Genomic DNA, 23957 nt, shown 5'->3' on the forward strand with positions numbered 1-23957 from the left:
AAACCTCTCATTTGAGACATTACTATTGTTTTATCTCACACAGCTATACTAGGTGAGCAGCTAGCCCTTTAATCTGTACATTATGTGAATAAACCCTATTGCGCTCCAGTTGTCCCCACATCATTTTCTTGAGGTGCAGTATGTAAGTACTTTTGGTCCCATTTGTCCCAGCTCTTAGGATATCTGTAAGAATCTCTGGATACGTCGCTCTCTCCCCATATGGCTTCACCAGAGGCTGACAATTTGTAAAGTGCAAAAAAAATAATTGAAGGCTCTGATGACAGATGCAGACAGTCCTGTTACCTGATGAGATGTATCCAGCAAAGTTAGGAATTCAGACCTCGACTGGAGCAGCACCGTTAATGCTCACGCAGCGCTCTTGTCAAACTCCTGCTCACGGAGTTCAGGCAGTGAGGACGATAGGGGGCTCGTGCCCCTCACTCTGTTCTTTGGTGTGGGTCTCGGTGATTTTACCCAATGCTGCAGATAGCTGGTAAATGCCAGTTGTGGGAATACTCTTTAATATTTTCGGTACATGTAAATTTTGGCACTTTGATGCATCATCCTAGCCACTGTATAAATAGAGGTCATGGGGTTCCTAATACTGACCAAACAGTGTTTTGTTTTTTAATTTCACAAATTTTTCATTTAAAATTTTTTTTTTTCTATCATTTTAGGTACGCCGGTCTACGATGTCCAGTCAGAATTCAGCACAAAGGTAAGTGCGCATAAAATAATCTCTAGCATTGGTAATTTAATATATTTTTGGCTTTGTTTCTCATTTTCAAATTCATCAAATGATCCAGATGTAAATGTGACCTGATGGTACTCATTCGTGGCTTCCAGTGCCCCATTCACTCTCCAAAGCTGTGCCCCTGCGTCTCTGTAGTCCTGGCGTGTCCTTACAATATCTGTAAGGGGCAAATACTTTGCCATATGTCATTAATTCTGTTTCCTCATGGGGCTCTTTTATATTATGTATGTACACTTGTTTTATCATTATCTAGCAATACATTGCTGCTGTATAATCATTTCAAATCCTTTAGGAAAATGGAGCTAAATAATAACCTTGAAAACGAGGAGACCAATCACTACGATCATTCCAGAGTTGAAAATATTCGTGTTCTTGGTATGGAAATTTCCAAGACTGTTCCTGTGCCTTCCCGGGAGAAAGAAAAATCAAACGATTCAGGAGGTAAAGAAAATGTGCTCATTTACTTATCGCCTTTCCACTAGGGTCTCACTGCTAGGTCCTCCATCAGTCTCGAAAGCAGGCCTCTCGAATACATTGACTGCCACCGCCCTATTCATTTATTGGCTGTGGTAACGCCATTGATGGGGCCCTCCCTCAGCATGGTGATAACTTTCCATATTGGGAATTGGAAAATGTGGCCGCTTTCTTTTAGAAACAGATTAACCACTGGCCAAAGATTGTGCATGGCAGTGCAGTGCAGCTCCTGTCACCTTGGGGATGGCACTGTTTCTGAAAGAAAGCATCCATACGTTTCTAATCCTGGACATCCTCTTTGTGTATGGGGATAAGAGCTTGTACACCCTGCCAAGAGAAGGCTCTAGTTTGCTTTTGATGCCATAATAATGTAAAAAAAATTGAAAAGTCTTAAAAAAAATTAAATAGGAATTAACAATTGTTTTTCATTTTTAGAAAACCTCTGTCACCCGACTTTAGTTTGTTTAAAAAAAATAAATGAATAAAATTTCCTTTACTCACCCTCCCCAAGTTGAGGGCTGAGTCTCTACCACTGCTCTTCTTCGCCTGTTATGTCTGCAGCACTAGCATCATGTGTACAGTGCCACAGACCGTAACTGGGGTAAGAAGCTCTTCTTGAGTTTATGGACCGAGCCACTGAATCCAGTTATTGGCTCTTGACGTTACATCAGCACTGCAGAATATAATAGGCACCAGGGGCAGTGGTCGGGACTCCGTGCTCGACCCGGGGAGGGTAAGTGAAGTAAATTTTGTTTATTCCTGTCACCCATGACCGCATCAATGAGAGAGGGGATCCACCCTTCAAGGACAACAAACCTTCAAACTAAAAAAGGTGGCTCCTTTCTCCGCATCAGTGGTTTCCTGTCCTTGACAGGGGAACCTTCAGTCCTGCACGGCAGCCGAAGAAAGATCAAGTTCCCAGACCTAGACCGGTCGGTTGGGGCAGGGCACCGTCTCTGCTGCGGCCGGCGCCGGGATTGCAAGTGCCGCGGGGGGCCTGATCGGGTCTCATCCGTCGGTCAGGCAGAGGTCTGCGGTGCTATCACCGCATGGTAACCTGGCAGTCACGCGTCCCGGCGCTGTCACGGAGCGCAGCCGGAAACCGGTAGTCGTGCTCTGATGACGTGGCCGGGACCTTTCACCTGGAGCACTTCCGGGAGCGGGTACTGGAAGCTGCAGGAGCGCACCAGCCGGCAGATCCCCTGCAGTACAGTACTTGAAAGTGATCACCGGCCAGGCGGGGGAACCAGTGCAGATATAGATGCACAGCAGCCCTCTCCACAGCGGCAGCAGCAGGTGGTGCTGCAGCCACAGCAGCCTTTGGAGCCAGATCAGCCACAATGACCCCAGTGTCAGGTCTATCCACAGGAATGACCACACCAGGTTAGGAGCATCGGGCGCTCCAGCGGGGCATGCTGGTCCAAAGATTCCAGGACAAGTCGGCACAGCTCTGTCAGAATGGAGGATTCTGCAGTCTCTAGGGGAGACCTTTCGGACAACATTCTGCCTCCTATTCCGGTACCCTTCAATTTACTGTTGATTGGTGAATGAGTTATGAGAATGTCATTTTAATAATGCGAATCTCTCCCTCTAGCCTTCTGTCCTCTTGCTTTTCTGGTAGGAATCCCCTTGAAAATGCACAGCGAAATCGAAGCACAGAGCCTGTGCTCTGTGCTTTCAGGGTCTATCTAGTACATGGCCCAAGAAATTGTGCCAATCATGTATCAATGACACAATCGCAAATGAGACCCCAGATTTCTCCTCCACCTTAAAAACTCTCATCAGGACAGAGGTAGAAAATTAATTAAGATCCTGGTCCCTCTCAGAGGAAGCACCCCGCAGAGACAGGGCTAAAATATCTCCCATGTCATTGGCTATAGACTCAGACGATGGGGTTCTACAGGATTCTTCAGAGTCCTCCTCATCGGAAGATGACTCGGGAGCTGGCTATTGCTTAACCCTTGAGGAACTGGACAATTTAGTTAAAGACGTAGGTCCACAATGGGTCTAGTCAACCAAAAGGCCAAAAAAATCTGTCCAGGATGTAATGTTTGGGATTCGGGAGCGTAGATCCTTCCCTATTAATGAGAAAGTGCTTGATCTCATTAATAAAGAGAGGGAAAGGCCAGACAAGAAGGGCCCTCTGCCCAGCCTCCTTTAAAAGAAAATACCCCTTTGAGGAAGAGGTTACGTCATCCTGAAATAAAGCGCAAAAATTGTATGTCGCTATATCCAAAGCCTCAAGAAGATCATCCCTTCCCTTTGAGGATGCAGGCTTACTGAGAGACCCCCCCCTTGATAGAGAGGTTGACATCTTTCTCAAAGGTACCTGTGAGTCATCGGCAGGTGCTCTGATGCCAGCCATTGCGGCAACCTGTACAGCATGGTCTCTTAAGATCTGGCTGAATAGGTTGGAAAACCTGCTGAGGGAAAATTCACCCAGAGACTCCATTCTGGCCACAGTCCCAGTAATCAAGGGAGTGGTAGCCTTCTTATCGGATGACTTGGCCAGACTAGCTGCAAGAACTGCCGCATTATCCAACGTAGGCCGGAGAGCAGTCTGGTTAAAAGGCTGCCTGGGGGACGTGCAATCAAAAGGAAAACTGTGTTCTCTCCCTTGTGAAGGTCAGTATTTATTCAGTTCAGCTTGGATGACATCCTGGAAAAAGCTGCAGATAAGAAGAAAGTGTTTCCAAAACCTCCCTTCTCCTTCAGGCAGTCCTTTTGAAACAGAAAGAGACCAGCCACAGAACACAGTAGATGGGATGACCCAGGAAAGGCAAGGGGTACCTGTTTGGCAATCCTTCCCAGGATAGTAGGAAACCCTCCAAATGACTCATTCCCCCAGTTGGGAGGAAGACTCTTTTTTTTCCTTCCAGCCTAGGAGAAAATCTCCTTCAGCACTTGGATTCTCAGCCTGGTAAGATCAGGATTAAGGCTGGAGTTCCTGAGATATCCCTGAGAAAGGGTTATCATAACGGCTCCATGGACATCCATCTTGGAGCAAGTAGCCCTGGAATCGGAGATACTAAGCCTCCTAGAAAAGAACGTTCTGCAGGAATTTCCTTCAGGAGAAAAAGGGAAAGGCTTTTATTTTCCCCTGTTTCTGATAAAGAAGCCGGACAGCTCATACAAGAACAATTATCAACCTGACAAGCTTGAATAAATTCTTAAAGGGAGTCTGTCACCCCAAAAATTGTATATGAGATAAGGCCACCGGCATCAGGGACTTATCTATAGCATTCTGTAATGCTGTAGATAAGCCCCCGATGTAACCTGAAAGGTAAGAAAAACAGGTTATATTATACTCACCCAGGGGCGGTCCCGCTGCGGTCCAGTCCGATGGGCATTGCGGTCCGGGTCCAGCGCCTCCCATCTTCATACGATCACGTCCTCTTGTCCTCCTGCCGCGGCTCCGGCGCAGGCGTACTTTGTCTGCCCTGTTGAGGGCAGAGCAAAGTACTGCAGTGCGCAGGCGCCGGGCCTCTCTGACCTTTCCCTGCGCACTGCAGTACTTTGCTCTGCCCTCAACAGGGCAGACAAAGCACGCCTGGGCCGAGCCGCGGCAGGAAGACAAGAAGAGGACGTGATTGTATGAAGATGGGAGGCGCTGGACCCGGACCGGACCGCCCAGGCCCACTCAAGGGAGTTGCAGTGGCACGTGTTGGAAAGCCAACGTTCCTTACGGGGTTATCTGGAAGGTATACTGACATTGCCTCGGGAAGTAATACACTCACTCCACTGGTGGTTAAAAATATAATTCTTATGGGAGAGAGTCTCTTGGTTTCCTCACATCAGTATTAACCACAGATGCCAGTCCCAGGGGGTGGGGAGCTCATCTGGACAACCATCTGGTCCAGGGAACAAAGTCGGGGGTAGAAAAGGAAGGCTCCTCAAAAATGTGGGAGCTCTTGGCAGTAGAGAATGCTTTACACAGTCTCCTACCCTTCCTATGAGGCCACCATATAAAGATGCTTTCGGACAACCAAGTCACAGTCGCATCATTCATCAGGGGAGCACACAATCCCGATCCCTAATGCAGATTATGAAGCGGATTTTCGGCCTCACAGAGGCGAACATCGTTTCCTTATCCGCTCTTTACTTGAGAGGGAGGGACAATATCATGGCAGATTTTCAAAATCTCAATATTCAGGCAGATAGTGTCCACGTGGGTGTGTCCGGAGATCGACCTTTTTGCTACTCGGCAGAACAGCAAGGTAGAAAGCTTCAGCTCCCTGGACCCAAAAGAAAATCCTCAAGCAGTGGACACCTTTTGGATCAGATGGGACTTCAATCTGGCCTACGCCTTTCCCCCAGTTTGTCTGATTCCAGCGGTTCTCAGGAAGATCAGACAGGACAGGGCAAGAGTAGTGCTCATAGCCTCCTTTTGGCCCAAGAGACCTTGGTTCTTTTAGCTAAGAAACATGTCAGTCACAGAACAATGGGTCCTTCCAGAGATCCCAGACCTTCTAGCTCAGGGGCCTATATTCCATCCTCAGGTGACTGGGCTGCACTTAACAGCCTGGAACTTAAGGGGTCAGTGTTAGAAAATAAAGGGTTTTCTCCCAACCTGGTCTCTACCTTGCTTTGTAGTAGGAAACCAATCACTATAAAAATTTATGGTAGGACTTGGAAAAAATTCCAGTCATCCACAGGATGTACTTTGGGAGGAAGGGTGCCCCTAGGAGAAATCCTTGAGTTCCTTCAGAGAGGGCATGAGCAAGGCCTGGCTGTTAGCACCTTAAAAGTCCAGATTTCGGCCTTAGGTGCTCTATATAATTTCAACCTCGTGGGTAATCAGTGGGTGCTCAAGTTTAAGGCATGTGTTCGATCCAAACCAGTCCCGGTAGCCAGGGCTCCTCCATGGGATTTAAGCTTTGGTTCTGAATGCTTTAACAGAAGCCCACTTTGAGCCTCTGAGTGCAGGGTCCATAAAATCAATTACCCTGAAGACTATACTATTAGTAGTCCTAACACCAGCTCGTAGGGTGAGTGATACACAGGCTTTGTCAGCAGACCCTCCCTTTACTCTGGTTATGGACCATAGGCAGGGTCAAGTTTTAAGACTACTCTATCTACCTAAAGTAGTATCTAAGTTCCATAGGTCACAGAAGATAACTTTGCCTTCCTTCTGTCCTGACCTTAGGAGTATTAATGAAGAGAAGTTTTACACCCTAAATGTTAGGAGGTGCCTTTTTCACTATTTATCTGCGAAAAAACTGTGGAGGAAGGATAGGGCTCTTTTTATCCCCTTTCATGACTCTAGGAAAGGAATGAGAGTCTCGAAGGGTAACTTATCCAGGTTGATAGGCTATGAAATTGGCCTATACAGGCAAAGGAAGACCAGTCCCTGAGGGCCCACTCTACGAGAGCGTTGGCAACGTCCTGGGCAGAAACAGCAGACGATTCCATAGAGCAGATCTGCAAGGCAGCTATGTGGTCATTATCTTCCACCTTTTATAGCCACAATAGACTAGATCTCTAGTCTATCTGTTTTGAACTGTGATTTCTGTTATGCTGTAATGTCTATTGTCTGTATAAGTCCCCTCTATAAGTTGTAAAGCGCTGCGGAATATGTTGGCGCTATATAAATAAAATTATTATTATTATTAGATCTGTCTGCCTCTTCTGATCTCATGTTTGGGAAGAGGGTTCTACAGACTGTGGTCCCTTCCTTAAATGAGTAATTCTCTATAATTCTCTCGTTCGTGCTGTCATGGGTGACTGGAAAACATGTATATTACTTTTTAAGTGATGAAACATAAAACATTCATATATTTAATATTCTCTTATTTATTACAACCCGTATAGAAAATGTAAAACATAATGTCTGGGAAAATTATAGCTAGAAAAACAGAATCATTTTTGGCATGCTTTGCTTAAAAATAAAATCAAAATATTGCAAACAAAAACATAATAATCAAGATAATTCACTGGAATGGATTGAGGCCCAAAAGGTAAAAGGTGTAATAGTGTGCTGCTACTACAAAAAAACATATAATTTTAGATTAAAAAAAAAAAAAAAGCAAAACACTAATGCATAAACTGCAAGGTTTATGGCAATAAATGTATCTTCTTTTTCATACAAGTACAGATTTTAGAGAAAAGGCCCTTCCACATTACAATGCACAGTACATGCTGCAGGACTCCTAGTGGTGGCTGCAGCCACGTGAATGGTTTTTATAATTGGTCTATCTCTGTAAGGACACTTGCGGACATTTGGCTAGGGGTTATCTGAAACTGGAGAACTTTTTTGATATTTTGATGTTTATAGCCACTGGCAATTACTTTCTTACAGGAGCTGAAAGTGATATTGACATTGCGCCACCAAATACACGTGACGGTGACCTACACAATGATGTGAATGACACTGGTGAAGATTTACATGCAGTGATCTTACAGCAAGATGAAGGAGGAGGGCGTGTGGATGACGGTGGGGGCAAATGTAGAGATCTGCCCCCAACATTTTTCAGCACAATGACTCATAGGTATGAATGACTATATTAGGCCACTTTCCCTATGTATATGTCTGACAGAGTGCTCCATAAGGCTGGGTTCACATTGCGTTAACAGCATCCCGTTCAACACATGCATTAGCGGGCTGCTGTTTAACGCAAGTGCCGACATGTCATCGCGCTAGATAGAGCATCTGCTAGCTCTATCTGCACTAGCAGTGACGGACCCGGAAACACTGCAGCCCGCGTCCCAGGGTCCGTCACTCAATGATGGCACATCGCTAGGGCACGCCCATTGTGGGCGTGCGCTAGCGATGCGTCCGACATAGGACATAATGGCGGCGTTAAAGGACTGCGTTACACCGCGTTATGCCGCGGTGTAAAGTAGTTACATAGTTACATAGTTATTAAGGTTGAAGGAAGACTGTAAGTCCATCTAGTTCAACCCATAGCCTAACCTAACATGCCCTAACATGTTGATCCCTAACGTAATGTGAACCTAGCCTTATTTCCCCCGGCATGTGTATACATTGGCATACGTGACCCTTAATGTATGTATATGTATATATATATATATATATATATATATATATATATATATATATATATATATATATATATATATATATATATATATATATATATTACAGACCAAATGTTTGGATACATCTTCTCATTTAAAGATTTTTCTGTATTTTCATGACTATGGAAATTGTAAACTCACACTGAAGGCATCAAAACTATGAATTAACACATGTGGAATTGTATACTTAACAAAAAAAGTGTGAAACAACTGAAATTATGTCTTATATTCTAGGTTCTTCAAAGTAGCCAACTTTTGCTTTGATGACTGCTTTGCACACTCTTGGCATTCTCTTGATGAGCTTCAAGAGGTAGTCACCGGGAATGGTTTTCACTTCACAGGTGTGCCCTGACAGGTTTAATAAGTGGGATTTCTTGCCTTATAAATGGGGTTGGGACCATCAGTTGTGTTGTGCAGAAGTCTGGTGGATGCACAGCTGATTGTCCTACTGAATAGACTGTTAGAATTTGTATTATGGCAAGAAAAAAGCAGCTAAGTAAAGAAAAACGAGTGGCCATCATTACTTTAAGAAATGAAGGTCAGTCAGTCCGAAAAATTGGGCAAACTTTGAAAGTGTCCCCAAGTGCAGTGGCAAAAACCATCAAGCGCTACAAAGAAACTGGCTCACATGAGGACCGCACCAGGAAAGGAAGACCAAGAGTCACCTCTGCTTCTGAGGATAAGCTGAAGAGACTTGTTTGGGCTAAAGAACACAAGGAATGGACATTAGACCAATGCAAATCTGTGCTTTGGTCTGACAAGTCCAAATTTGAGATCTTTGGTTCCAACCACCGTGTCTTTGTGCGACGCAGAAAAGGTGAACGGATGGACTCTACATGCCTGGTTCCCACCGTGAAGCATGGAGGAGGAGGTGTGATGGTATGGGGGTGCTTTGCTGGTGACACTGTTAGGGATTTATTCAAAATTGAAGGCCTACTGAACCAGCATGGCTACCACAGCATCTTGCAGCGGCATGCTATTCCATCCGGTTTGCGTTTAGTTGGACCATCATTTATTTTTCAACAGGACAATGACCCCAAACACACCTCCAGGCTGTGTAAGGGCTATTTGACCAAGAAGGAGAGTGATGGGGTGCTACGCCAGATGACCTGGCCTCCACAGTCACCAGACATGAACCCAATCGAGATGGTTTGGGGTGAGCTGGACCGCAGAGTGAAGGCAAAAGGGCCAACAAGTGCTAAGCATCTCTGGGAACTCCTTCAACATTGTTGGAAGACCATTCCCGGTGACTACCTCTTGAAGCTCATCAAGAGAATGCCAAGAGTGTGCAAAGCAGTCATCAATGCAAAAGGTGGCTACTTTGAAGAACATAGAACATAAGACATATTTTCAGTTGTTTCACACTTTTTTGTTAAGTATATAATTCCACATGTGTTAATTCCGTTTTGATGCCTTCAGTGTGAATGTACAATTTTCATAGTCTTGAAAATACAGAAAAATCTTTAAATGAGAAGGTGTGTCCAAACTTTTGGTCTGTACTGTATTTATGCCATTTGGTCACCGAAAGGACTATCTTGAGGGATTTATGGATATATTCGAGCACAGCAGCTCAGTGGTTAGCACAGTCCCTGGCAACGCTGGGGTCCAAGATTCAAATCCCACCTAGGACAACACCCGCCGATAAATAGTGTATAAGGCTCCTCCTAACATCTTAGGTGTGAAACTGCAAGGAGTATGCATGTTCTCCCTGTGCTTGCGTGGCTTTCTTCCGGGTTATATGGTTTACTCCCACACTCCAAAGACATACTGGTAGGGATCTAGATTGTGAGCCCCAATGGGGACAGTGATGTCAATTAGTGATGAGCAAGTATACTCGTTGCTCAGGTTTTCCCGAGCATGCTAGGGTGGACTCCGAGTATTTGTTAGTGCTTGGAGATTTAGTTTTTGTCCACACAGCTGCATGATTTGCGATTGCTAGACAGGCTGAATACATGTAAAGATTTTCTAGCAACCTGGCAACCCCCACATGTATTCAGCCTGTCCAGCAGTCATAAATCATGCAGCTGAGGCAAAGAAAACTAAATCTCTGAGCACTAACAAATACCCGGAGATCACTGATCACATTAACTGTGAGAAGAGCCTACAGATGGCCTACATATTTGTAGAAATTTACACTAATTTCAGTAGTCATCATTTCAAATCCCCATTAGTGAAAAAAAATGTCCATGTTGCCAGTAGCAGCCAATAAAGACACATTTTTATTCCAAAACTTTTCTTTGAAAACCAAAAACTGAACTCGTGCTAGATAAGATATGTAACATTTAATCACAATGGAGCAGGTTATAAGACAGACTTCTAATTCCTAAAACCAGTGTGATAGGGACCATTGGGTGTCTGGATTCAGAAAACCAGAAAATTAAATATTTATTCCAATTGTAATGAAATATGAATATGCATCCAAATATTAATTATATGATCTATGAGTATAATGGTGGATCATTTGTCTTCTCAGATTTAGCGATCTTGTGTATGAAGATGAAGAAGGCATACCCTCAGAATATTTCTTGGACTCCTGCTATGCGATAGTCCCAGTTTTGGGTATGTGCCCTGTGTACAGTAGTTTATTGGTTACTGTGTTGCCTGTACAGATCAGGGCTTACATAAGGCCGTCATTCTTTAGGTCCATTTAACATTGCTTTTTTGTATTTGCTAAAGAGGGGACAAAATATGTAGGAAACATTCTTTCATTATACCTGATTGCTACAAATGAATAAAGTGGGAAAGTGTGATACCTCTACTTTCCCTGTCTAGGTGACATGTCAGAAGACAGATATTTAAAAGGAATCTCATACTACCTAATCTGAGAGCAGCATAATGTAGAGACCGAGACCCTGATTGATCTGTCACTTACTGGGCTGCTTGCTGTAGTTTTATTGCAATCACTGTTTATGAGCAGTGGATTATCACTAGAGGACTAGTAACCTGCTGCCAGGCTGTCCTTCGAGCTCTGTATAATCCCATCCCCATCACTTATTGAAGTGTTCAGACTGTGCACCGTGTACACAGAAAGCTGCCAAAAGCAGTGTGGGCAAATTATACAGAGCTCAGTATTAGAGTACTGCTAGATTATTATTAATATTATTTATTTATATAGCACCATTGATTCCATGGTGCTGTACATGAGAAGGGGTTACATACACATTACAGATATCATTTACAGTAAGCAAACTAACAATGACAGACTGATACAGAGGGGCGAGGACCCTGCCCTTGCGGGCTTACATTCTACCGGATGATGGGGAAGGAGATAATAGGTTGAGGGTTGCAGGAGCTCCGGTGTTGGTGAGGCTGTAGCTTCGGTAGTGGTGAGGAGGCAGCGGGGTCAGTGCAGACTGTAGGCTTTCCTGAAGAGGTGGGTTTTCAGGTTCCGTCTGAAGGATCCGAATGTGGTTGATAGTCGGACTTGTTGGGGCAAAGAATTCCAGAGGATGGGGGATATTCGGGAGAAGTCTTGGAGGCGGTTGGGTGAGGAGCAGATAAGTGTGGAGGAGAGAAGGATGTCTTGGGAGGACCGGAGATTACGTGAGGGAAGATATAGGGAGATTAGCAGAGATGTATGGAGGAGACAGGTTATGGATGGTTTTGTAGGTCAGTATTAGTAATTTGAACTGGATAAGCTGAGGAAATGGGAGCCAGTGAAGAGATTGTGTTGTAGCGAGAATGGGAGCCAGTGAAGAGAAGCGGAGGAGCAGCGAGGAGAGAGATGAATTAGTCAGGCAGCAGAGTTAAAGGGAACCTGTCACCCGCAAAATCGAAGATGAGCTAAGCCCACCGCCATCAGGGGCTTATCTACAGCATTCTGTAATGCTGTAGATAAGCCCCCAATGTATCCTAAAAGATGAGAAAAAGAGGTTAGATTATACTCACCCAGGGGCGGTCCTGCTGCGGTCCGGGTCCGATGGGCCTCTTGTCTTCCTGCCGCGACTTCGGCGCAGGCGTACTTTATCTGCCCTGTTGAGGGTAGAGCAAAGTACTGCGGTGCGCAGGCGCCGGAAAAGGTCAGAGAGGCCCTGCGCACTGCAGTACTTTGCTCTGCCGCAGCATGAAGACAAGAAGAGGATGTCATCGCATGAAGATGGGAGGCCGCGGAGCCGACTGCGACGTCCATCGGACCTGGACCGCCCCTGGTGAGTATAATATAACCTCTTTTTCTCTGATCGCCCATGACGGCACCACGGAGAGAGGGGATCCGCCCACCAAGGACAGGAAACCTACGGATAAAAAGGCGGTACCACTCTCCTGCATCAGTTGGTTTCCTGTCCTTGATGGGAGACCTACGGACTTACCGAATCGACGTGGGAATTCCGGGGCCATCCAGTCCGGTTCAGGCAGCTGGGGTCCCTCTGCCTCGGCTGAGGTGGTAACCCGAAGCGCCACCGCGGGGGGCTAGTGGGCCTCTAGGGTGTGCGGGGGAGGTGACAAGGAGTTCGCGGTCACCTCCCCAGGTAAGATGCAGCAGGCAACATCCAGGGGGGTCCCTCTGTGGTTGCGGGAGGTGCGGCGCGGCCCTCCCCAAAAACATGCGTCAGTCTGCACACTGCACCGCCATCGGGCGTGCAGAGCCGCGCGGTAGGGACTGCATAGGACCGGGGGCGCCGGTCAGCAGCGCCATATCTGCACTCCCGGCGCCATCTTGCAAGTTCAGCGCATGCCCGGGATTAAGCTGGTCTCGCGAGGCGCCGGCGGGGCGCTCGTGCGGATACACGCTTCTGCGCAGGCGCCGCTGAAGCCCGACTGCGCAGGCGCCGGCGTTCAGCGCTCCTCGCCATCAGCTGGGCGCTACTGCGCAGGCGCGGATATAAAAAAAAAAAAAGCGGCGCGAAGGCTTTAAATGAGGAAAGTTACTTCCTCCTAGCGGCTCTGCAATATATCAGCAGGAGCCTCAAAAAAAGCTACTTACGACTACACCAGAGTGCTGTCAAAGCAAGTGACCGCAGACCAGCAGCAATATGAGCGACCCGGCATCTCCCTTGCCAGAATCACCTCCACCTATAGCATCGCCACAGCAGCAGCAGCAGCAAAAAAGGCGACAGCAGCGCCAGGACACCAGCAAAGAACGCCAGAGGTCCCAACACAGTAAGGGGTCCAGTACGGCGTCGGGGAAAAAGCCAGAGGCGGAGAATCCCCAACTGGTATTTATGGGTCCTGGAGGTGGTAAGTGGATCTTCGTGAAAGTCAGAGACAGTAAGGTTATTATTTGTCTCTTTTAGGGGAGGAAGAGCGTAGGCAAAACAAAGCATAAAATTTGTGCCATCTGTAGAGAAGATCTTCCACCTGCCTGGGAGAAGACGCTGTGTAACACTTGCAGACAGTATCTGAAAGTCTGCCAGGGTTTGCAACCGACTTAAAAAACCCGATTAAGGAGCAAGTGGAAGACACCCTTAAATCCCTAAAGAGGGGGGAAAAACGGAGAAAGACCAGGGATAGGTCTCCGTCTCCGGTGTCAAAATCTGACAGCGACAGTGCGGGTTCAGTATCCTCCGACTCCTCCTCCTCCTCCTCATCTGCATCATCCACTTCTTCCTCGGGGGGGCACAACTGTTTCCCACTAGAGGACACCGATGGCCTCATAAAGGCGGTGAGAAGTACTATGGGGTTAGTAGACTCCCACCCCAAAAAATCGGTACAAGACATCATGTTCGGGGGCCTAGAACAAAAAAAGAGGAGAGCTTTTCCACTTAATGATGCAATTGCAGCTTTAATTAAAAAAGAATGGAAAAAGCCCATGAAAAAGTCTCTCTTAACTCCCAAAAGGAAATACCCTTTTGAGGATGAATCCTGCTCCTTTTGGGAAAAAGCCCCCAAATTAGATGTGGCAATAGCTAAAGCATCAAAAAAATTCGCACTCCCGTTTGAAGACATGGGGGTACTAAAAGACCCTATGGACAAGAAGGCGGACGCCTTCCTCAAAGGCTCTTGGGAGGCAGCAGGGGGGGGCTTAAAACCTGCAGTAGAAGCGGCGTGTACATCTCGCTCCCTAATGATTTGGCTAAATCAACTAGAGGGTCAATTAAAAGGGAAGACTTCCCGAGACTCGATACTGAATACTTTACCAGTAATGAGGGGAGCTGCGGCTTTCCTGGCTGACGCCTCGGCCGACTCAATCAGATTAGCCGCTAGGTCAGCAGCACTGGCTAATGCGGCCAGGCGCGCCCTCTGGCTTAAGAACTGGCCAGGCGACCTCCAAACTAAAACAAGACTGTGTACCATCCCCTGTGAAGGAGAATTCTTGTTTGGTTCCACTTTAGACGACATTTTAGAAAAAGCTGGGGACAAGAAAAAGTCCTTTCCTTCTCTGGGTCTCCCCTCTTACCGGAAGCCCTTTCGGAACAAGAGGTTTTTCCGCAAAAACCCGGGGAGAGGCCAAGGGAAATGGGAGGATAAGAGGAACAAAAACAAGGGGTTTATCTTTAATAAAAACCCCAATGATAACAAGAAACCTCTGCAATGAAGGTTCGCCCCAGGTGGGAGGGAGGCTGTCTCTCTTTCTCCCAGCCTGGGAAAAGATTACCTCCAGTCAATGGATACTGAACATTATAGAATCAGGACTGAGGTTAACATTCAAAAGATACCCTCGTCCCTCTTTTACGATATCTACAAGGTCTTCGGCAGAAGAGCAACTGGCACTAGAAAAAGAAGTCATCGGGTTAGTAGAAAAGAGTTCTCCTGGAGGTTCCCCCTCAAGAAAGAGGACAAGGATACTATTCCCCTCTATTTCTGAGAAGAAAACCAGACGGGTCTTTCAGAACCATCATAAATCTGAAAAGTCTAAACAACTACTTAGAGGTTCAGGCATTCAAAATGGAAACGATAAAGTCGTCTATCAAAATGCTGTTTCCTCAATGCTTCATGGTGGTCCTAGACCTAAAGGACGCATATTATCACGTCCCAATACACAAAGATCACCAAAGATTCCTCAGGATGGCGGTTCACATCAGGGGAGTCCTAAGTCACTTCCAGTTCTCAGCTCTGCCTTTTGGTCTAGCCATAGCCCCGAGGATTTTCACAAAACTGATTGCGGAGGTAATGGCTCACCTCAGGGAAGAAAATACCTTGATCGTACCATATCTGGACGATTTTTTGGTAATAGGCTCCTCCCCGCAGCATTGCGAGAATCAACTGGCAATTGTGATTCATTCCCTAAAAGAACTGGGCTGGCTAATAAACATAGAAAAATCCAGACTAATACCTTCTCAAGTTCAGGAGTACCTAGGTCTCACCCTAGACTCCATAAAAATGGAATGTCGGCTCCCGGATAGCAAAATACAAAAACTAAAAAGTTTGGTATCAAGGGTTCAATCTCTCCCCTCCATAACACTCCGTCAGGGTATGTCCCTCCTAGGCTCCATGACCTCTTGCATCCCCGCAGTCCAGTGGGCCCAATTACATTCGAGAGACCTCCAATGGCAGATATTGTCAGAACAAACCCATCTAGGAGGGCATTTAGACGGGTGGTTAATTCTATCTCCTCGTACCAGCCACTCTCTGACATGGTGGAAGTCGCAGTGGGTAATTCAGATCTCAAAAGTCCTAACTACGGACGCAAGCCCCTCAGGGTGGGGAGCTCATCTGGGCGATCTGGTAGCCCAGGGCACCTGGTCTCCGTCCCTAGCAGACAAATCCTCCAATATGAAGGAACTTCTTGCGGTCAAATTTGCCCTTCAGGAATTCTTGGAAGTCCTTCACTCTCATCACGTAAGAGTGATGTCGGACAACCGGGTGGTAGTATCTTACCTAAATCACCAGGGGGGCAAAAATCTAATGGAAGTGACCAACTCAATCCTGCAAATAGCCGAGAGCAGCCTCCTATCCCTAACAAGCCTACACATAAAAGGGGTAGACAACTACAAAGCGGACTTCCTCAGTCGGTCCAGCCTAAAACAGGGAGAATGGGAACTGAATCAGGCAATATTTACCCAGATCACAGAGAAATGGGGGGTTCCCAAAATAGATCTCTTTGCAAGCCATCTAAACAAAAAAGTAGCCTCCTTTTGCTCCCTATCGTCTCTGGGGAACCCAGTAGTTGTGGACGCTTTCCTGATGTTCTTGGGGTCATCATCTGCTCTATGCCTTTCCTCCTCTCATTCTGATTCCAGCAGTGCTGAGGAAGATTCGGGAGGACGGGGCGCTGGTTATCTTAATTGCCCCGTTCTGGCCGAAGAGACCTTGGTTCTCATGGATGAGGAAGATGTCAATATCCGACCCCTGGGTATTACCAGACCTTCAGGATCTATTGTCGCAGGGCCCAGTCTGTCATCCACGGGTCAAGAACTTGCACTTGACAGCTTGGCTCTTGAAAGGAAGCTGCTAAAAGACAGGGGGTTCTCCCCAGGGTTAATCTCAACCTTGTTACAAAGTAGGAAGCCAGTTACAACGAAACAATATGGCAAGATATGGAAAAAGTTTCTGTCTTCATCAGGTGCAAAAATAGGGAAAGAAATTCCCCTTAATTCCATATTAGAGTTCCTACAGAAAGGGTTGGAGATGGGGCTGGCCACTAGTACCCTGAAAGTTCACGTGGCAGCATTGGGAGCCCTATTCAATTTTGATTTAGCTTCAAATAGGTGGGTCGCTAGATTCATAAGAGCAGCAGGAAGATCAAGGCCTCTTCCGGTAAAAATCGTTCCTCAATGGGACTTAAACTTAGTCCTTAAAGCCCTGACCAGTCCACCATTCGAACCATTACACGAAGCTTCAATAAAAAACCTATCTCTCAAAACCGCTCTGTTAGTCGCCCTCACTTCTGCCCGTAGGGTCAGCGACTTACAGGCTCTTTCGGCTAACCCTCCTTACACACAATTTCTAGAGGATAGGGTCATTTTAAAAACAGACCCAGCATATCTCCCGAAAGTGGCATCAAAGTTCCACAGGTCTCAAGAGATTTCTCTCCCTTCCTTCTGTCCCAACCCTGTAAACAAGAAGGAACAAACATTACATACACTAGATGTACGAAGATGTCTCTTACGCTACCTAGAAGTCACTAAGGAGAGTAGGGAGGATGCCTCTCTGTGTGTTTCCAGGGTCCCCGGAAGGGGAAAAAAGCATCGAAAGCCACCATAGCAAGATGGATTACGGATGCCATCAGTCTTTCATACTCGGCAAGTGGGATGTCCGTTCCCGGGGAGGTTAAGGCTCACTCGACAAGGGCAGTGGCATCTTCCTGGGCGGAGAAGGCCGGAGTTCCCATAGACCAGATATGTAGAGCTGCTACCTGGTCCTCACCATCTACATTCTATAGGCACTATAGATTGGACCTAATCTCCTCTTCGGACCTTACCTTCGGTAAAAGGGTTCTGGAAGCGGTGGTCCCTCCCTGAATGTACTATCTATGCAATTCTCTCCGTGGTGCCGTCATGGGCGATCAGAGAAAAATATAGTTCTTACCGATAACGGTATTTCTCTGAGCCCATGACGGCACCCGTACATTCCCTCCCTTCACTTATGGGTGCTCACATTAAATAGTGCCATAGTTTATTCATAGTTTGTTCATAGTTTTTAAAAATCACGCGGTATCTCGTTATGCTAAACAGTTAAAACTAACAAATGTTTTAGTAGTCTCCCATCATTCTCTATGTAAAACAACTGATGCAGGAGAGTGGTACCGCCTTTTTATCCGTAGGTTTCCTGTCCTTGGTGGGCGGATCCCCTCTCTCCGTGGTGCCGTCATGGGCTCAGAGAAATACCGTTATTGGTAAGAACTATATTTTTCTCATCTTTCAGGATACATTGGGGGCTTATCTACAGCATTACAGAATGCTGTAGATAAGCCCCTGATGACAGTGGGCTTAGCTCACCTTCGATTTTGGGGGTGACAGGTTCCCTTTAAGGTTGGACTGGAGAGGTGCGTGGGTGTTAGCAGGGAGGCCACAGAAAAGGATGTTGCAGTAGTCGAGGCGGGAGATGATGGGGGCATGCACAAGCATTTTAGTAGATTGAGGGTTGAGGAAAGGATGGATTCTGGAGAGATCTGCAGCAGATAATAGTGATTGTATTAAAATGAGAGCAAGCAGCCCAGTAAGTGGCTCAACGCTGGAATCTGGGTATCTGCCCCTATATCATGCAGCTCTCAAATGGGATAGCAAAAATCTGGTCATAGATTCCCTTTTAAAAGGGCTCCTTCCTTTTAATGTCATCTAAGGTACAAGAACAGTTTATAACACCATCGCCACGTGTAGTGCACCATTTTAGTAGCCTACAGAATACTGACAACTTATTCTCCGTATTCTCTCCTCATTCATTTAAGCCAAACACTGTTAGAATTAATCTGCTACCTCTCAGTTGTAGGAAGGATAACCCTTTTTCATCTGATGCACCTAATACGGCTCTACTATAGGTTGTGGACATGGGCAGGGTATTCAGAGACCATGCACCACACTTCATTGTGGTGTCAACAGAGCCCTTAAACTTTTGTATATGGGTACATACTTTTCATTTGGTTAAAATAAAGATGGTTTTAAGGAGCTATCCAGCCAAATTTAAATTGCTGGCTTATCCAAACTTATATTTAAATCGCACACATTTTAAAAGGCTGGATAACCCCTTTAAGGTGTTGGTTATTGAGCTGCTGGGAGGGAAATTTGGACAAAATTGTTAATCTCATTCTTTCTGTCTCCATAGACAAGCTTGGACCGACTGTATTTGCACCAGTAAAAATGGATTTTGTAGGGAACATAAAGGTGAGTTATGCCTGAATCTCCAGAATTCATCACTATCCTTCGTTACGGTTGCAGCATTACCAACATTTGTCTGCAAATAATCTTTTCTCAGATGTTGAAATAAGAAATAATTTTAGTACAGTGGTGAATATCGTGGGTAGATGGATTGCCAGAGGTGTGGGCCTGGATGGCACGTGACTACAGTATTGGGCACAACCCTGTGTACTCAGGAGCCACTGTGAAATGACAAGCATGCAGCAGTCTCAGGATTGCCCCGCTCTCGTCATTGTGCTGGTCCTCGGGGGTCCCATAGGTCAGACTACCACTGATCACACATTGGTGGCCTATCAAAGAAAAATTAATGTGGTCCTTTCTGTTCCACACTAATGGATGGGAGGGAGGGAGGGTGTTCCCCCTACATTATCGTTGCTCAAGTCTGATCTGTTTTTGTTTTAATTTTTCAGAAAATAAATCAGAAATTCATAACCAATAAAGAAGAATTGACGACCCTTCAGAAGATTGTTCTCCATGAAATTAACAATAATCTGGCACAGGTTCGCAATTCTGCAACTGAAGCCCTTTTGTGGCTGAAAAGGTAACAAGTGTGTGGAGCTGATACTGGTGACGGCAGAATGGGATAATCGGGGATTTCTTACCTACTGTGTGTGAGATCCTGTAAGCTGCGACTGAGATGGTAACTCTTGCACATAAGTATAGTGGACTCGATGCTATGACGGCATGCGGTCTACCTGCACATTCACATTATAGCGTGTGGTCTACCTGCAGATTAATAATATAGTGTGCGGTCTACCTGCAGATTAGCAATATAGTGTGCAGCCTAGTTGCACATTAACACTGGCGCGCACGGTCTACCTGCACATTAACATGTGTGCGATCTATCTACCTGCACATTAACATTATAGCGTGCGGTCTACCTGCACATTAACCCCTTTCCGACATCAGGCGTAATAGTACGGTGTTGGACTACCTCCCGTTGATGTGGACTCCGGTGCGGAACCCACATCTTTTCCAGCTCATGTCAGCTGTTTTGAACAGCTCACATGTGCCTCTAACAGCCGCGGATGGAATCGCAATCCACCCGCAGTTGTTAACTAGTTAAATGCCACTGTCCAACTCTGACAGCGGCATTTAACTTGCGCTTCCAGCAAGCACACCGTAAATTCCGCCCATCGGTGAACCCGTCACGTGACCGCGGGTCACCGATGTGTTGGCATGACAACCAAAGGTCTCCAGCAGACCTCTATGGTTGTCATAGCCGGATTGCTATGAGCGCCGCCCAGTGGTCGGCGCTCATAGCAAGTGAGCATTTCTGCAACATGCAGGTGATCTGATCATCACTCGTATGTAGCAGAGCTGATTGGATAAGTGCAGCTTCTAGAAGCATGTAAAAACAAAATGTTTTTAAAAAATATAAAAAAAATATAAAAGTTCAAATCACCCGCTTTCGCCCCATTCAAATTAAAGCAATAAAAAAAAAATCAAACATATGTATCTGCACCAAAATGGTATCATTAAACACGTCCGCCCGGCACGCAAGAAATAAGTACTCGCCCAACCCGAGATCACGAAAAATGGAGACACTATGGGTATTGGAAAATGACGCAATTTTTTAATTTTTTTTTCCACCACTTAAATAAAAATGAACCTAGACATGTTTGGTGTCTATAAACTCATAATGGCCTGAAGAATCTAATGACAGGCCAGTTTTAGCATTTAGTTAACATGGTAAAAAAAACAAAGCCACTGTGGGATTGCACCTTTTTTGCAATTTCACTGCACTTTGAATTTTTTTCCCATTTTCCAGTACACGATATTTTAAAACCAATGGTGTCGTTCAAAAGTAAAACTCGTCCTCCAAAAAACAAGCCCTCACATGGACATCTTGACAAAAAAAAAAATTAAAAAGTTATGGCTATGGGAAGAATGGGAGCAAAAAATGAAAATGCAAAATCAAAAATACCTCTGGTCGTTAAGGAGTAAACATTATAGTGTGCGGTCTACCTGCACATTAACATTATAGTGTGCAGTCTACCTGCACATTAACTCTTGAGTGCGTGGTCTACCTGCATTAAAGCATGCACAATAAGAAGCTGTTACACTACGGGGACCTGTAGTGACTCTGGAGAATGAATGTACAGCTGGGTCATGTGAGCGGCTCACCCTACAGCTAATGGACGCCGTGGCTCCTGCAGTTGTAGTAGACACTATGGCAGTAACTTTTGTATTTTTGAGAAAAAATCACACACCTTGCAAAAATGAATTTGGTAATGGGAGGAAAAGCACATTGAATCCGAGGTCACACTTGCAAGTGTGATTCAAGAGCTTCGCGCAAGTCTCTCGCCTCAATACCTGGCACTCCTGCCCGCACTCGGACCGGAGTGTGCGGCTGCATGTATTTCTATGCAGTCTCACACTCCGGTCCTGAGTGCTGGCAGGAGTGCCGAGTATTGAGAGAGACTTGCGCAAGTTTCTTGAATCACACTCGCAAGTGTGACCCCGGCCTAAGTGTTAGGCTCCTGACTTTTATGTACTTTCCTCCGTCTTCTCACTCTTATTACTCTGAGAAGGAGAATAATGGCTAGTGATCACCATTTTAATGTCTACAATAGATGTGCGATAATCGTAGAATAAAACTGAGGTTTTTCTTAAGACATAACCAGGGCTGTGGAGTCGGTAAGCCAAACCTCCGACTCCTCAATTTCCATTACTCCGACTCCACGACTCCGACTCCACAACCCTGGACATAAGCAGAATTGTCTCAGAAAAGCCACAAAATCCTACCTTTCGTTTTCTTCCTGCAGAGGGTTGAAGTTCCTATTTCAATTTCTCACCGAAGTGAAAAATGGTGAAAATAACATGCAGACTGCATTAAGTAAGTACAAAACCTTTAACGTTTGTGATGTGACTTATGAGGTTTTAGATTTCCACAGCGTGTGACTATGGTGGTAGGGTGATGGGGTATTCTGGGGAGAGACACTCATGGCATATACCTAGGCTGTGCCATAGTTGTCTGACATGGTGTCCCCCTTCTGTTACAGGATCCTGTAGTAAGATGTATCCTTTCAGCCCAAACCATAATGGTCTATGTGTGATGGACGCCATTGTATGGTTTCCTTTAAATGAGTGCCATTTTATAATGCCATTATGTCCTGTGGATGAAATTCCTGTGACATTTGTCCACGATGGCGCCGTCACCCCTAGACTGTCATGGTACCACTTTTATACGGATGCTGTAATAGCCTATGGCTGATGGCTACCACTGCTGGACATCTGTCGTAGCCTCTTTTAATATATACGTCTGGAGATGTTTCCAGCGTACAGTTAAGTGGGCGCCTGTAATGGGGTATTCCGGTTGCAAGAAGTAATCATCTATCCACGATGAGCACTTTTAGATTGGTGGTAGTCCTACCAATGGGGCTACACCAATCAGGAAAACTGGGCACTTTTATCCTCGTTAAAATGCAGCAGCAGTGTGTATAATTGATCACCAGTCCATGCATTACCTTTGGGGATGCCAGATCGTTGCACTTAGCTTTTTCTTGCACCCTCATAGACTGAATCCGTTCTAAGGCTGAGTGCATACCAAGCGTATAAAAAATCGTCAGTCTCATCCAGAAAACTCTACCAATTACTTTTTTTTTTTCACTAGTCAACCTAATTAGCGATGAGCGAAGAATGTGCTCGGCTAAGGTGTTATCCAAGCATGCTCGAGTTCTAACCGAGTATCTTCGGCGTGTTCGAATATGTTCGAGTCCCCGCAGCTGCATGTTTCGCAGCTGTTCGACAGCCTCAACATATGTATGGATTGCCTAACAAACAGGCTGCCACGAGACATGCAGCCGCGGGGACTCAAACATATTTTTCGAGCACGCCGGAGACTCTCGGTTAGCACACGAGCATGGTCGGATAACACTTTATCCGAGCACGTTCGCCCATCGCTAACCCTAATGCAGTCTGTCTTTTTACAGCATTTATTACAAGCCTAAATACAGTGTCATATACTATGGCTCTCTATTTAATGCGATTTTTGCACACCTAGACTTGAATGGGCAAGTCTCATCCAACACAAAAACTAATGCGTGCTGTGATTTTTTTTTCGTTTTGTTTATTTTAAACACCTATTCGGTCACTGGGAAAAAAACAAAAAACGCTCATGTGCACTGCCCCATAGAATAACATTGGTCTTATTACTATCTGTTTTTGACGGACCGAAATTACACTAGTATGAACCTACACTGATGGGGATAAAAATGCTCTGTGCTGCTGATCAGTGGGTGTCCAAGCAGATGGCCTCCACCCAGCTAGAAGATGATTCATTCTAGTTGCAATCGACCTTTTTAATCCCGTTTTTACAGGATCTGGTTGGACTATTAGTGGGGCTCCCCCGGTGGGCTATTGGTGGGGCTCCCCGGGTGGGCTATAGGTGGGGCTCCCCAGGTCGGCTATTGGTGGGGCTTCCTGAGTCGGCCTCCCACCAGATATTGATCCTGATGTACGGTGCAGACCAAAAGTTTGGACACACCTTCTCAGTTAAAGATTTTTCTGTATTTTCATGACTATTGTGAATTCACACTGAAGGCTTCAAAACTATGAATTAACACATGTGGAATGATATACTTAAAGTGTGAAACAACTGAAATTATGTCTTATATTCTAGGTTCTTCAAAGTACCCACCTTTTGCTTTGATGACTGCTTTGCACACTCTGGGCATTCTCTTGATGAGCTCCAAGAGGTAGTCACCGGAAATGGTTTTCACTTCACAGGTGTGCCCTGTCAGGTTTAATAAGTGGGATTTCTTGCCTTATAAATGGGGTTGGGACCATCAGTTGTGTTGTGCAGAAGTCTGGTGGATAACTTTGAAAGTGTCCCCAAGTGCAGTGGCAAAAACCATCAAGCGCTACAAAGAAACTGGCTCACATGAGGACCGCCCCAGGAAAGGAAGCCCCAAGAGTCACCTCTGCTTCTGAGGATAAGTTTATCTAAGTCACCAGCC

The 23957-nt window shown here is 45.8% G+C and overlaps 1 protein-coding gene across 2 annotated transcripts in view; it reads left to right on the forward strand.

The window, feature by feature from the left end:
* Positions 1-23957, forward strand: part of PLEKHA8 (pleckstrin homology domain containing A8) — a 72577-nt gene that overhangs the window by 13409 nt on the left and 35211 nt on the right. For both annotated transcript variants that reach the window (XM_077268844.1, XM_077268845.1), the window contains exons 6-12: positions 678-718; positions 1047-1195; positions 7527-7716; positions 10740-10825; positions 18905-18963; positions 19407-19537; positions 21765-21835. In XM_077268844.1, the coding sequence (XP_077124959.1) occupies positions 678-718; positions 1047-1195; positions 7527-7716; positions 10740-10825; positions 18905-18963; positions 19407-19537; positions 21765-21835 (727 nt within the window). The remainder of the gene's footprint in view (positions 1-677; positions 719-1046; positions 1196-7526; positions 7717-10739; positions 10826-18904; positions 18964-19406; positions 19538-21764; positions 21836-23957) is intronic.

This window comes from Ranitomeya variabilis, chromosome 6, assembly GCF_051348905.1.
Source record: "Ranitomeya variabilis isolate aRanVar5 chromosome 6, aRanVar5.hap1, whole genome shotgun sequence".
Classification (NCBI taxonomy): Eukaryota; Metazoa; Chordata; class Amphibia; order Anura; family Dendrobatidae; genus Ranitomeya; species Ranitomeya variabilis.